The sequence below is a fragment of the Grus americana genome, chromosome 1, assembly GCF_028858705.1.
Source record: "Grus americana isolate bGruAme1 chromosome 1, bGruAme1.mat, whole genome shotgun sequence".
Taxonomy (NCBI): domain Eukaryota; kingdom Metazoa; phylum Chordata; class Aves; order Gruiformes; family Gruidae; genus Grus; species Grus americana.
The window spans coordinates 3550817-3566913 of record NC_072852.1 but is presented as its reverse complement, the minus strand read 5'-3'; the positions used below and the strand labels follow the sequence as shown (position 1 = coordinate 3566913).

At 45.9% G+C, this 16097-nt stretch overlaps 1 protein-coding gene across 3 annotated transcripts in view; it reads right to left on the bottom strand.

Annotated features, from left to right (window-relative positions):
* Positions 1–4673: 4673 nt before the first annotated feature.
* PLXNA4 (plexin A4) overlaps positions 4674–16097 on the bottom strand; it is a 454779-nt gene continuing 443355 nt past the window's right edge. For all 3 annotated transcript variants that reach the window (XM_054806078.1, XM_054806099.1, XM_054806089.1), the window contains exons 31-32: positions 12478–12628; positions 4674–11733 (exon numbers count right to left, since the gene is read on the bottom strand). In XM_054806078.1, coding sequence (XP_054662053.1) covers positions 11638–11733; positions 12478–12628 — 247 coding nt within the window. In that variant the 3' untranslated portion in view covers positions 4674–11637. The remainder of the gene's footprint in view (positions 11734–12477; positions 12629–16097) is intronic.

Sequence of the window (16097 nt, the reverse complement as noted above, 5' to 3'; positions counted from 1 at the left end):
AAACACCCCCAGCCACTCAGATAACTCCCTAGCACGAGAAGAGGTGAATTTGCAGAGATCCTGCTAGGATGGCTCTCAATAAAACCTCATTGATCCCAGAATCATTTCTGTGCCACGCAGTGTGCTGGCACACCTTGATACTGAAGCAAGCAGGTCTCTCCAGGGCAAGAGACTCAGAGTTATGGTCCCCATCGCTCACATCACCTCGGTGAGGATAACGAACCTGAGGCTGAACACAAGGAAGGGAGAGTCTGTCAGTTCCCTTGTACAAGTGCTATCTGGTGGGCACGAGAGAGCTGATGCTGGAGTTAGACCCAGCTGAACCAGAAAAACCTCCAGGAAGGGGACTGGTGGGGGGAACAGCTTAATATGATGCAGGCAGCAAAACCTGTGAAGTGTCAGAAAGTGAGTGAGGGAACTGGGAAATAATAAAAGCAAATTGAATGCTCTCCAGGTTGCTGGAAATAGTCCTTCTCATCTGACATCTGGGATTGCTTTGGGAAGCTGAGCTGCAGACCAACTCCTAGCTTTCCCTCGAGAGCTGGAGACTGGTTCCTAGCTTTGCTCTGGCCTTTTCCCTGCCTATTTTGTGTCAAATTCTGGGCTCCCCAGTTCAAGACAGACAGGGAACTACTGGAGAGAGTCCAACAGAGGGCTACAATGATGATGAGGGGACAGGAGCATCTCTCGTATGAGGAAAGGCTGAGAGAGCTGGGTCTGTTTAGCCTGGAGAAGAGAAGACTGAGAGGGGATCTGATCAATACTTATCAATATCTAAAGGGTGGGTGTCAAGAGGATGGGGCCAGACTCTTTTCAGTGGTGCCCAGTGACAGGACAAGGGGCAACAGGCACAAACTGGAACGCAGGAAGTTCCATCTCAATATGAGGAAAAACTTCTTCCCTCTGAGGGTGACCGAGCGCTGGGACAGGCTGCCCAGAGAGGTTGTGGAGTCTCCTTCTCTGGAGAGATTCAAAACCCTCCTGGATGCCATCCTGTGCGACCTGCTCTGGGTGATCCTGCTTTAGCAGGGGGGTTGGACTAGATGATCTCCAGACATCACTTCCAACCCCTACCAGTCTGTAAAAAAAAAAAAAAAGAAAAAAAAAAGATTTTTGAGAGGCACTGGGGGGGATGTGATTTACACTGAGGATGTCACAAAGCTGAGGCAAATTGTGACCATTTCCTCAGTGGAGGAGGTTGAATGAGGGATGGATTGAGATGCAGGGAATGGACACCACCTCTTGTGGACAGTAAAAGCAGAAAAGCTTTGAAAATACCTCTTTTCTGTAGCTTGGCAGTGGGATAATCCAGCAACAACAGAAAAAACACCAATGATCTTAGTGAAGAGGTGGCAAGATGGCTCCTGCTTGCTTTGTAGATAACTGGTTGGCCTTGAATACCCAGCTTAGCTCATTTGGGAGCCGAACAGAGTCATTTCGGAGGCTGAAACTGGGAGAAGTGGCTGGTGCTTCCAGCACAGTTGTGTTGTCTCTGTCATGTACTTGCAAACCCAGCCAACAGGACCTGAGTCGAGGTCTCTCAGGATCTCCAGAGTGCCCCAGCAGGCACCAGACCGATGCCCTGTTCTGATCCAGGCATATCCATGTCAGAGGTTTTTCTTCTCACACCTACTCTTGCAGCTCTCGTTGAATCAATAGGTAAATTCTCCACTAAGTAGTAGCAAGCCCACACATGTAATCCCCTTGAAAGCAAACATTTTGAGCTTACGGCTGTCAACAGAAGTTACCACAAGCCTGGAATCTGTTTGTTTGGCTGTGTTAAGTAATTGCAGCCCCATTTAGTGCTTGGAAGGGCGGGTTTTTTGGGAATAGCTAGTGGTGTGTTGTTTCCTGGTCTTGGCACCAAAGACACGAGGAAAATGTGGTCCAGTACGTATCACATATGAGGTTTAGTTACAGATTCATAGCATAACTCCCAACCGTGCCCTGCCCTATGCATTCTTACAAACATGCAATACCTTGCTAGCTCTAATTGCAAAAATAGTGACTGGATTGATTGGTGCTGGGCAAAAATAGGCCACAGAGACCCTAACTTTGCCTCTGAGCTGCTGTGTGATTGCGGGCAACTCATTTCACCTCTTTGTGCCTCAGTTTCCTCTCCACCTCTTCCTTTTCCTGTCCAGTCTCACTGACATGGAAGCTGTTATTTCTACAGGGAAACTCTCTGTTTATGCAATATCTGGCAGAGACTCAGCCTGAAATTACTCTTGTGCAAATGTTAAGTACAACCACTCAGTCTGGAAGGAAGCTTTTGTGAGATGTTTTAGTTTTGGTTTAAAAAAGGCCTCCAAAACCAAAAGCCTTAGTAACTCTTTTCTTTAGAGGTGTGTTTGCTTTTCCCCTAAATACACTAATAATTCAGAATAGCTGAAATCTGAAGCACTTCTTTGCACATAAAATCTTCTAGCATAAGTTCCTGCAATTCACCCTGCTGCCCGGAGGAGTCTGATGGGTGACACCTATACAGACAACACACCGCTGTGACTGACCGACCTGCTGCTGGGACATGCTGGCAGACTGATGCGAGCCCTTTTGGGCGATAAGGAATTTTCCTTTGCTGTGTCCCAAGGAGCAGTTCGGAGAAAAGGTGTTTGCTTTCCACAAGCACCGTGGTCTGCAAATCCCATAAAACCTGACAGCTGCCTCATTATTCGATGGGTGACAGAGGCTTAGCCCTTCAGAGCATGGCAGGAGTAGCACCAGCTCCAGGCATGCAACCCTGACTCCCATTTTCCTCTTTTTCGTGTGAAACAGAGCGCAGTGGCACAGGGCCAGGAGAAAGGGAGCAGTGGGAAATGCTGGGAGCATACACAGACAGAGGAGGCTGGTAAAGGACGCTGATGCGACGTGCCCAGCTCTTGGGGTGACAGTGAGGATAAGAGCTTCATCCCTGCTTTGCAGAGAGAGGGAGGCTGCTGGCTATGCGCAGCAGTGGCTATGAGTCTGCTGGGGAATGCAGGACACAAAGAGGGAGCAGGTACACGGCTCTGACCTCCTCTGCCGCATCTCGTTGCTGTGAGAGTGGTGAATTATGAAAGAGATGGCAGTTTCAGTAGTCCCCACCACCATGGCCCCTTTCACCTCTGAAGGGACCTGGCTCTGCTTGCATCAGTTTGGCTTTTCAAGAGCAGGGTCAGTGAAAAGCACCTATGAATCTTTTATCTCCAGTTTCCCTTCAGCTGAGGTGTCTCAGGTCAAGTTTCCTGTCCTTTGGGGTACACGATGAGGCCGATATGTTAAACCATGCAGTCCTGCTGTCACGGCAGTTCAAACCCAGCCCAGGCTTGGCCAAGCCTGCCATCAGTCCCAGGGAATCTGACCTCCTTCATTAAAGATTTACTCTTTGCAACAGTCATTCAAAAGAGAGTATAATAAGATAATAATTGTAAGATAAGGGGAGCACAGTGGTTGGGGAGCACACGTGGGAAAGGGAAAATAGATTTTTCCCTATTGCTTTAAGCTAAAAACTGGAGTTTCCATCAGCTGCTCCTTCATGCCACGTGTGGGAGGAGAGCAAGGGTAGGAGGCAGGGGAAGGAGGGAGGCTGCTTTTCTCACTGCCTGGGGAACATCTTCAGCTTTGAACATACACGCAGAGAACAGAGACCGTGCCTGGCAGTGAGAGGACTGCAGATCTGCCCACAGGCAGTTGATCCTTTTCACTGCCCTGGAGACACATCCATCTTCCACCTCCAGCCAAGGATATAGATGCTCAGGACAGATGATTTATCCCTATTCGAAGCAGGGTTTGCCCCAGCAGCAGCCTCAGGCCTGGCATGACATGCTGGGATCAAAGCAGCAAGTGGGCTGGGATGTTTGCTTGTCCACCTAAGGCTACCTATGACTCTTCCAGGTTTGAAACCCAGTGTGATGATTGCTACAGTACTGTAACGGCCAAGGAGTCAGAGGCTCCCACTGAGGACTTTCAAGAGCCATAGGATATGGTTCCTTAAACAGCACACCTGAGTTCATCATCTTGTCAACCATCTTCAAAATGCACAACTGATGACACCCCAAAGGCAGATGGAAAGGAATGGCCTGGCTGGATCCCACCTCTCCGAAAAAATTTCAAAGAACCCAATAAATGGGTACTTGTATGGGAGAGAAATAGAGACAGAAAGGGGGGAGTGGAGGTGGGAAGAAAGGAAGGAAGGAAGGAAGGAAGGAAGGAAGGAAGGAAGGAAGGAAGGAAGGAAGGAAGGAGAGTGGATTCATGGAAAAAAGCTTTTCACAGTCATTTGTTGACATGAGCATGATCATCCCCAAGCATTTGCCCTCTCTGTACAAATAGCTGGGGTCTGCTCAGCTGGGATCCACTTCCCACCACACTTCAACAGCCCAGTCCATGGACATGATTATGAAGTGAAGCCCAAAATGCCGACACGTGCTGACTCTGGAGCACTGAGGAAACTCTAGAGCATGTACTGTGGATGGTGGGGGAGCCTGAACTTGGGAGAGGGCTCCTACAAGTGTAGATGTGAAGTGGACTTGCTTTGAGCACTTATATGTTCTCCAGTCTCATGCTTCCCCTTCACTTGAATTCCCTCTCTCTGGTTCCATTTGGCCACAGGAAGCAACAATCACAGCCCAGGGCATTTTTATTTCTTTATTTTTTTTTAATAAACTTTATTCTATATTACAAATAGGTTTTTTTTCTTTTTTTTTTGTTCTGGACTGCAAAATAGGAATGCCTTATATTTACATACACAGGTATACAATTAATTATAACAAAGGTACAGAAGCTTTGCCTTTACCAAGTAACAACGGGATTCCAATTTAAATAGTATAGATTTTATTCATTTTTTAACTAGGATCAATTCAAAAGAAAATCAAACCAACAACAACAACAACCTAAGAAAAAGGATCCCAACCTCCTTTCTAATGGTGTCTTGACATCTCTTTGAGGCTGTTAGTAACACTGTAGTGAAAGGATATGTCTTTACATTGATTTTGTATTTACGGTGGAAGCTTTAGCAAAACAGAGGATGAAAGTTCTGGGCTCATGTGTATGTCCAAGACACAGGGTCAGACACTAGGAAGGGCCTGTCTTGTGACGTTAAATACTCTGGTTGCCTCTCGTCTTGATTCCTTGGGGAAAACACTGGGAGCATTTAGCTAGCACCTAATCTCTCTGCTGCCTTACCCCACTCTGGACTGGAAAGTGGGTTTTCTCCAGGGCCTGGAGAAAGAGCAGCATAGAAATTTTAAATAACACCAAGTTTCTCTTAAGATACTTCAGAAAGGACTGCGAGCTTGGGCATGTGCCTTGATCTCTCCAACTGGCTCTTGTTTGTGCCTCAGTCTATCTGAAAGTGAAGAGCAACCTCTCCTACTGGGAAATGCTGCCCTCAGAGTCAAGGAGCCGCGCCAGATCACACCAGCAAGATATGGAATGCTGAAAGAACCTAAATGTCCTCGTTTTCCCCCTGTTTTCCACACCCAGGTTCGCTTTACTGAGCTTCCCTGCACACTGCTCTCTGCTGCGAGTGTCTTTGAGGTGATCTGTTTCCAAGCAGAAAGAATTTCTTGAGGTAAATTATCCATTTTTAGAACAGAAGATTAACAAAAAAAAAAAAAAAGCCAGTGAACAAACAACGACAACAACGACAACAACAGAAATCACACACGTGACAGGTTGATTAGACAAAGCAGCTTTATATCCTTGCTGGGGTTTTTTTGGTGGTTTTATTTTTTTCCAAGTGTAAATATTTTCTTTTTCTTTCTTTCTTTTTTTTTTTTTTTATTTTTTTGACATCTTTCTATAAATTAATTTGCTGCTGTAAGCCTGTGTCCCCTTGGGTGCTTCTCTAACAGTGTAGTGAACTGAGCCATCCCAAATAAAATATGATTGACAAGCTCTGTTTTCAAATTATTCTCCGCAAAATGGTTATCCCTATAAGACAACACAACTGTTTTGGAGGAAAGGGCATTGCACAGTGGCAGAGGTGAAGGAAAACTGCAGGTCTCCATGAACCCAATGATACTCTGAAATGGGAACAGCATTGGGTCCAAAGCAGGAAAACTCAGGCTGTGAATGGCCAGGAGCCTGAGCTTCACACCATGACATTGAGGTTCACTCACTTCATCAGTTGCCTGCTCCACAGCGTACAAAGTTTGGATGGCAAGAGCTAGGACATCCCAAGACCTCCACCTGCCCTGGAAGGCAACTCGTTTACTACTCATCAGATGCACCAAGTTGTCCTGGCATCACTGAGGCTATGCCAATACTTCTCTACCCAGCAGCTGTCATGGTGAGGCACCTGCCAACATAGAAACACAATCTACTATGATTGTGTAAATTATCATAGCTCCCTAGTTTGGAGAAAGAGATCCATTCCTGGTCTCCCTTGGTCCTCCCAGGAGAGGAGGTTATCAGAGGCTCAGAGGAGTTTAGACAACAGCACTGATTCAAGAGCTGAATTTTTATATGATTTCCTCATTCAAGGGTGAGGGATATGCATACCGGGTTCCTGGATGCAATTCTTGGTGAGCCACTCAAAAGTATACAAACCTGGTGCGGCCAACATGCACATTTCTATACATTGTCCTCTGTCTGGCTTCTTCAGTTAAATGATGAACCAAGCAGAAGAAAGGGACTAAAACCACTTTGTTGGGACTGATGAGGTTCCATCAAAGTGCTTATCTGGTCATGGCATCTTCCCACATCAGCAATGGCCACTGCAGAAAATGACAGATTTCTATGGAGGAGCAAACCTCTTACACACTAGAGCCTGCCCCAGGAGTTTGGGGAGCAGGACCAGTTTTCTTCCTCTCTCTCATTCCTTTTACAGTGCCAAGCAATATCTCCACACTATCAGATGAATCTGCTTCATGAGTAATTCTTCTGGAGGCTTCTGGGAAGGATGAAGCATGACTTGTTTTACTGATGCCTTGGTGATGTGAGAGAGCACTCCTGGTCATCTCCAGCAGCCCAGAATTTTCTTTCTGGTGTGAGATGGTCCTTGGACTTGAGGGTCCTTTGTGGAGACACAAATGTATGCCCCACTAAGAGGAGACCTGAGACTCAGTCCTTTCAAGTTTTCAACCTTCCTTTGGAAGAGTCTTCCACATAATAGTGTTTCTTTCCAAAGCACTTCACTAAAGCCTTGGGGAAGGACAGAGCTACATTTTGTGTTTTGGTTTACTTTTAACAATCTTCCTCTTGACAGTAGCTGGTTTGTGCTTGGGTTGTTACACTACAGAAATCCCGGCCTTTAGGAAATGTGAAAGGAATGTGTAATATTTGTGTTGGCTGACTCAACAGTGAGAGTAGTCACTGGATTCCTAACGTTCTATCAGTTTTCAATAGCATTATTAAAAATAATAATGGCAATTATGTGATTTGCTAGGTGTTTCTACCCTCATGGTAAACACCTCCCTGTGGGCTAATGCACAAGATCTGGAAACTTTGCTAATCACTTTTCAATTAAAACAAATACCAACCAAAATTCTGCTCATAAATCTTCTTCATGCCGTAACAATTTTTTATGGTCTCCAGTGTTAAAGAAGTATGAGAAGACAACTACCATGGTGAAACTACAGATGAGAAAATTGGCATAGCCCTCTTATCTAACGGAGCAAGGCTGGTGTATGCTGGATTGGACCAAACCTTCAGATATGTTCAGGACAGAATAAAGAGTAGGAAGAGATTGATTGGGGCATGTTGGGACAGCAAGGTGCCCTTGAGTGGCTGCATTTCTCCTTTTTGGTAGCTCTCCCATGCTGTCTGTTCAAGTGCTAACAATCTCTAACACCTTCTTCCAGATAACACACAACTTTTCCCACAATACCGTTTACTGGAAGGCTCGTTGTGCAAAAGCACATGACATGATGGATTATATCTCAGATCGCCATGACATTGATAGGCGAGTACACTCACAGGGAGGACACGATGTGTTTGCAGAGGGACTGTTCACTTTTTGTTCCTTTAACCCAGGTGCAAAGTCCCAGAACAAACTCTGCAATGAAGAAATAATCTTAGCTCTCTCAGTAAGACCACAGAGAGTCTTCATGAGTTGAGTTTCCCCATTTCTCATGGTGCTGCAAGTGTCAGCATTCATTGTTTTGATTGCAGTGTTTGAGAAATGCCCGTAAAGATCAGCCTATCATCTGGCACATTCTGGGTATTAGGAGCCTGTCCATTGACTTGTAGGGACTTTGGCTCCAGTTGTCTCCATGTGGCTTGAAAAACAGTGTGGAATACCACATATTGGGCATTTCTGGTCAAATGTGGAAAGGGACGTGGGGGGAAACAAGTCAAAGGAAGAGGAAAAGAACACATCCATGTTGTAGTAGGGCTCATTCTTCCGTTTGTGTCTTTGTTTTTAGTTGTATTTTACATGCACTTAAAAAATAGTTAGTTCAACAGGTGAGGCTGGGAAGAAAGATGCCAAGACCTCTCATAGACTGGGGGATGCTGGGACAGTGGAAATGGGGAGGGCACTGAAGGGGACAGGGGAGAAGCCCACGCATTTATATCATGATTCTGGCACGTTTTTGCAAGCAAAAACCAAAACCAGATCAAACACAAAATAAAGAAAATGAAAGAGAAGCAAAACACAGATTTTCTTTCAAATCCTGAGGATAGGGGAAAGAAGAAGGTGGAGATAAAACAGAAATGCCTAAATGGGAACTTGGGAAGGGTTAAGACACCAATCTCATGTCACTTCCCATTTCCCCTAAGTGTTTCATTCTCACTGTCTCTGAGGTGTTCAAGTTTTTCTTGAAAAATATATATATCTATCACAGATGAAAAACTCCGTACCAGCAAGAAGAAATAAAATAATAACAATGGAAAACAACCATAATAAAACAAAAACACAGCCCTGAAAACATCAAAAAGAAACAGGGTGAGTCTCAAATTTCCCCTGTGGTGTTCCTCTGACTTCAGTAACAGCGCAGGATTACACCAGTTCACTTCGATAATGTTTTTTTCTTTTGAACAGCTTCTTCTTCCTTTCATGTGCGCATGTCCAGGCAGTACAGCCCCTCACTCATAACCACTTCCCTCCAAACCAGCTATTTGTCCTTAGACTCCTACCACCCAGCTGTGAGTACAAGGCATGACAATAGGGTCCATATTAATCTTTTGTGGCACTTTGTTTGTCAAAACCTTTGGTTTCTTCCTTTTTTTTTTTTTTTAAATTTTCCTTTTTTATGTACTTATAAAAAATATTGTGTTTGTGGTGGTGTTGCAATTTTCTTACCGCTGGCTCTGGTGGGATTTCCACCCCACTTTCACAGCCATAATCAATGGATCTGGAACATGCGCCGACATTACTAAATGGATCAACAAAACCATGGCAGAACCAACCAAACCCAAATCATCCCCAATGCGCAGGCCTCTTAAAAATGCTGAGATGTCCATAAGGTGCATGATGAGTCCATCAGCTCAGCAATAAAACAGAAAGCAAGCAAAATTAAAAAGGAAATAACGCACACACGCACACAGATACACACGCACACACACACGCACAAAATAATAATTATAATCAAGAGAGAAATGTCTGGGGTTTTAAAACCAAGACGTATCCCTAAGTTTGCTGTTTCAATAACAATCTTGTGATATTCTCCCCACAGACACATCCAGTTTTGGACTGCTGTTCTTTAAATGGTTTTAGAAAGACTTGCCTACATGTGTATCTGCTTGGCTGAACGAAACCCGCTTGCTGACTGACTCCTGTTTGCACCACATCCCCCATTAGATGCACTCATGATCCGTTGCTCTGAAGAGGTTCTAGTTTGCCAGCAAAAGGCATGAATAAAAACAAATGCACTCATTCTGTAATCAATTTACACACCCTGTCTTTACCCCTTCCTCCCTCCAGGTGCAAAGTAGATCCCAGCTGTAGCTCTGAGGATGGTGTGAGATGGATGTGGGCTGATTCTCCATGGCACCAAGACATCTCCTCCACCTGTTAGTGAGTTCTGTTCATTTCTGGTGAGATGAATGCAGACCCAGCTCTTGACTCCATGGTGTACAAGATGCAAGGTTCTCCAGACCCCGAGGGTCTCCTGCTATGCTGAACCATGGTGTTATCCAGGCTGGCAGCTGTATGAACAAAATAGCCAAAGGAAGAAGAGACACAGAAGCTCACTCCTCTTTGGCTGGCTGTGAAAGAGGTTGAGATGCTGTTCTGGAGGAGCTGAGCAGAGGATAGGACAGGGTAATCACCCACAATTGTCCTGAGGTGACAGTGATCTCTGAAAGGATAGGAAGTGCAAAGAGAGAGCAAATCCTTCCCAGACAGCAACTGTGCCTTCAGCAAGGCATGTTGTTTCCGGAAATGGAGAATAGAAAAGCCCAGGAGTTGGCACCAAAAGACAGATGAGCTTACAGCGGTTCAGAGACCTCCAGAAGACATGCAGTTCGGCTGGGGGTATCTAGGTAGAAGAATATGTTTGCAATGTTTCATTTGGATTTCCTCCAAGATTTCCTTCCAAAATGTGTGGTGACATTTCATCTTAGGAATGGCTTTGAAGGAAGGTTTTACCATCAGTGCTATGCACCACCTTGCTTCATGGCAAGCCCTTCAGTATCCTTCTGATATTCCACCATGAGAAAACGACAGCTTTGTTCCAGTTGAGGAAACAAAATGGAAAGAACTAACAGCTTTAAAAAAAAAAAAAAAATCCCTCTGGTTGGTTTTTGAGGCCAAGCTCCTTGCCTGGAACAAAATGAGACTTGTGGCTCTTGCTTTCCAAGCTGAGGTGGGAACGAGGGAGATGCTGCGCTGTCCATTACTAGAAGGAACAGAATCACCACCAACGGGATGCCACTGAGCAGAGAGACCATTTTTGCCGCAGTGCTACGACCAACAGGACACAATGGGAAAGACAGAGAGGGACACAGGTCTCTGAAAAATAATAATTACCATATGAAACATATGGGCAGGGGAGTTTCGATCTCCTCCCCTCTTGACCCTTCCCCTGCCCCAAGAGAGCAGCTACACCGCTGTTTGCCCAGGCAGATAAGAGCCACAATGGTCCCACTCTGGATGGAGCTGTAGCTGTGGCATTTTTCAGGGAGCCTTGGGGGTTTCTCTCCCAGTGGATCACTATCAAAAGATAGAGTTGCAATGGCTCTGCAGGAGAGGATCTCGATTTGCTCCTGCCCTCCAGGATCCCTGCAGGCAGGCTGCCTTCCCCTTGGGGAGACTTTTAGTAATACTGAGTTCATTTCCATGTCCGCTCCAGAGGCTACAGCCCTTGGAGGGCAGTTAAAGCAGCATGACAGAGGTGACCTCCCAATTTCCCATCTGCAGAGTGATGATGTGATGTTGGGGGAGGGTTTGAGGGGGGTGTTTTGTGTGTAATAGTTTTTCTCTAGGGCAAAGGCAGAGGGGAAGCTGTGAAAAGGAGAGCTCCACTCGAATGTCTTGATGTCCCCAGAGCCAAGATTCCTCTGCAGTCTTTTCTTTTAACCCCTGGGGCTTCGTCGCTTTGTCCATAGATTTTGAAAGAGAAAGAAATGAGAGAGAGAAAGAGAGAGAGAGAGGAGCGCTGTTCAGGTGACTCTGCTGACAGCCGATCAAAACTTGCACTTGGTAAAGATGATGATCTTGAGTGAGGCACGACTTGGTTTATCCCTCCCAGGGTGTCCCTGGCAGGACAGTTCTCAGCTGTCTATGCTCATGAGGGTTATGACTTGTTCAAGTTTGTAGGCAAGCTTCTGTTTCCCAGCCTGGTCATCTTGATCAAGGGCTCCAAGAATCTGGAAAAGGAGAGAGAAAGAAGTGGTAGTGATTTTATTATTTTTTGCCCAAAAGGACTGAATCCAGCACCTTATAGCAGCTGATGAGGGTTAGCTCTCTCAGGTAGGTCCTAGGCTTAGCTCAGATCATGCAAAGCAGGTCAGTCAGCCAGCAGGGAACTAGGCAGTCAGTTTGGGGCTGATTCAACTAAATGCAGACCTCTAGATTGCAACCAATCACATTGATTCTTATCTTGGAGATCAGTTATTTGGTAGCTTTATTCATCACCTTGCCATGCCACTTCAGATGCCCTAAGGGGTCTCACGTGGTCTTCAACACATAGAACCATGCTGGTCACCTTTAAGTCCTCTGTCATGTTTGCTGGACCACTCTTGGGTGCTTTAGGGTATCTGAAATGGCACTGGGCACATATGCTTAAACAACTTTTGGCCACATGTAATGCAGAGCACATGTAGAGCTTCTCTGTAGAAAGCTACCATCTGACCATCAACTACTGCAAGCCAGCTAAACCTGACTGACCAATAATACGAGGCGAAAATAACAGGGATCCAGATGGAAGAGTACTGCAGAGACCAATAATCCCAGACCTTCCCTTTCCAGACACCAAGCCTTGCTTTTCATTCCTTAAATCCATCATCTCCCTATCCAGGATGAAGATAGATATGTGACACGTGCTGGGCCCTGGGAATGGGTGGGCTGTCCCATGGCCCTGCAGAACCACTCTTCTTCTCCAAGGCTCTTACCTCCTCGCTGTACTTGCCAACGTAGGAGTATATCTCTGAGAGCGCACTCATAGTGTTGAACTCATTCATATGCATGCGAGACTGCTCAGCCAAGTACGCGTTCATGTCCTGGTCACTGATTGCTGGCATTTTGGCGATGTCTGAATAGTACCTGAGAGACAGAGAAATACAGATGCGTCTTGAGGGGATAGAGATCATCAAGAAATGAAAGCCATCAACAATAAGGAGAAAGAACACGCTTAGCACTCTCAGGCTCTTCTGGTGCATCAGTGATATACCTGGTCATGCTCTTATTTTACAGCAAGGGAGATGACTTACCCAAAGTGGAAATTACTGAAGCACTATTCCTGAATAACAGACGTGTGTTGTATTCACTCAACCCTATTCTGAGACTGAAGTCCTAAAGACCATCTTGTAAACTTTCTCCATGTCATAAGAAGTAGGCAGTACCTATTGATGCTGGATTCCTTTGTCAGGCCTTCAAGAGCTTTGAGCCCTGCCTCTAGTCCCACAGAGAAATCCCACTGATCTTGCTGCCCACTGAGAGCTCAGGATTTTGCTCTCATAAACAAAAAAAAACTTGCATGCTTGCTTGCACCATTCACACTACTACATCTGCATCCATTGCTGACATCATCCACCTCCTTCACTGAATCCAGTCTATCCCAGCAACTCCTCTGCTGCTCAGCATCTCCCTTTTGCCGCAGATTTTAAGCTGGCCTGATGTCAGTTTGTGGCAACAGGCTTCAACACTCCCATCCCCACTCTGACGGGGGAAAATCTGCTTTCCTTAAGAGTCAATGCCATTCCCCTTGAGCTCAGGACGACTGGGGCTTTTTCCATAGGATATGGATCCCCCAGAACCATTGCCCATCAGGCTTTAACAGCAGAGAAATGTCTCTTTAAGGAAGTTGCTATTTTCAATGTCCTTCATCCCCCAGGTAAGGCAGGTCTTGGAGGACAAAGTTTGCGGAAGGTAATCAGTCACTGTCACTCGCAGCTGTGCTCTGCTGTCAACTGGTTAATTAGACACCATCATTTACATTTTTAATTTCTGCAATTTGACATTTTGTGCACAAGAAAAAAAAAAAAAAAGAAAGAAAAAAAGCCCATAGCTGCAGCAATCCACAATTTTATAATTAGGAGGCAGAGGGGACAGGGAGCAAAAAGAGCTGACAGGTGTCCTGTAAACAGCGTTGAGACACCTGCTGAGATGGAGGCTGTTTTCCACTGCAGAGAAATTGGACACTGAAGTGCTGTATGATAAGGATCTTTCAGACAGACAAGTGGGAAAATACTGTCTATGACAGAGCGGGACAAGCAGCTGCCGAAGTCTCCTATGACAGCACAGTGCAAGAGCACTGGGAGAAACCCCTTCCACGCCCAAAGGCTCCAGTGTTGATCAGTCTGGTTTTGTGCCCTGCACTCTCATCCCGGTTTATTGCAATGAGTTGGTCTCAGTTGCTCTCCTGGTTTTGCAGAGGGAGGTCGATGTAACCCTTGGGAGAGAAAGGCATAGGAGGCAGAGGTCCTTCTCCCAGATCTGTGCGGACTTCTAGCCTGACTGCTTGCAGAACGAGGCTCTGGCTCATCATAAAAACTCATGCAAACCTCATTAACTTTACTGCAACTTCCAGTAGGCACAACATTATCCTCCCTGGAGTCCCTAGCATCTTGTCTTCTGGGCTCAGGACCAGCCAAAAAACCTAGTCTAACTCAGTTCTATGGTCTAAATATTGCCTACTCCCAGTACTCCAGTGGTGAGTGGTCTGGGCTTGATTTTGCTTTACACTCTGCCTAATCCTCAGTCCCCAAGTGGACCAGTTGTCTATGAGTAAAGCAGGTATCTAAAAATCCCATGAGGATCTGTCTGGTAGAACTACCTCCAGGAGATGGTGAGCAGGATGATTAAATATTTCTAGATCTTTGCCACTCCCAGAACAACTCATACAGGTCTCAGCATCAGCAGCTGGACAAAATTAAACCTTTGCTACATGGACTTCTGACAAGAAAAAGCATCAGGAACCAGTGGCATCCATGACAGTGCTATTGCAGGCTCCTCAGAGCCAAAGCACATTGCTGAGAAACAAGGAGTCGTATGGCCAAAAAGCAAGGTGTGCCTTGGCACCCGAAGAAAACTACATCCATGTGCAACCAGCACAGTTCATAGACTTGTGGGGAAAAACAGCCTGCAGTGCAGCAAATGCATTGATTTATGGTGTTTAAGAAGAGCCCATGGAGAAGAGCCCAGCTCCTCATGAATATTGCATAGGTACCCTCCTGCTGGAAAAAATGAAAAGTGAAGGGGATTACATCACAGCAAAAATAAATGAAGTCAATGGAGGAAAGCAGAGGTACTGTGTTGTACTTGCCAGTCTGGCTCTGACAACTACTTGAAATATTTCTTTTCCTCTCTGGTTCAGCTAGTCATCAAATAGTAGCAGGATAGTGGGTGTAGGGTTAGGGTGCTTCCAAAAAGTGTATCAGTCACACATATCATCTGCTTCTCCAAGTTTGTCCTGTCTCTCTTTCACCTGGTAGCAACGCTCTCCTGAGTCTGTGACTCACAAAGGTCTGAAAGCTCCACAGTCCCTTTCCAGGCCTGCAGAGATATTTTCCCAGCAGCATAACACCCCCATGACTTATCTGAACAATGAAAAGCAACATGCAACGCTCCCTGGAGCGGAGGACAGGATGCAAGAATCTGAGTTTCAGGACTTGGTGGCCTCTTCAGCTATGACAGAGTCTCGAGCTGTGATTTCAGTGCTCTGGGCTCATGGGCCATTACCCACCACCATACCAAAGTGTCCTGATCTCCCCTGGACTCAATTCCATGGCCATGACACACCTGAGCAGTCATTTCCCATTAAGATTGCAAACCAAGACATTGTGGAAGTGTGTTTTGCGGGAAAAATAAAAGAAAAAGAAGGAAAAAAACCCCCCATGTACCAATAATCAAACCTTGCTGCTAGAACAGGGAGATGAAATATAACATCCTTCCCTCAAAACTCTGCCATGGCCGAATGACTTATTTATACAGAAGTGTTTCTAATGAAGCCATCATCGTGCTATCTAAAGAAATTATGAATGTGTATATTAAAGCATCCTAGCAGGGAGATGACAACATCCCTGCTGAGTCTTTATTTACCTTCTATTTGAGCCCAGATCCTCAGAGGTACTTAAGGCCTCTCTGCCATTTGCATACCCTAATGTCTTCAAAACCACTGTGAAGCTGTCACCGAACCCCAGAGGTCCTTACATTTTCATGCCAGCATTTGCAAGGCTGCCCGTGTGCCGCTTCCCTTCGCCCCTGCAGCTGACAGCTCTCGCTTACACCACGGCTGAACTGTGAGGCAATGCAGGGAGAGCAAGATGCTCTTTCACCACGCTGCTCCGGTGAGCCACCCTAAGCTGAAGGCCACCAGCTCTCCTGTGAGACATGGACAGATTGTTGACTCACACTTCCACAGCCCCAGAGGCTGCATTAGCCAGCAGGAGGTTGGGAACATGAGACTAAGCCAGGTTCCCTCTGAATGAGACAGAAAGGAAGCAAAGTGGCAAATCCAGCTTAGCCTGCCTCCAAAGGCTCGAGACTGAGAGTCCAAAGTAGAAGACAGTGA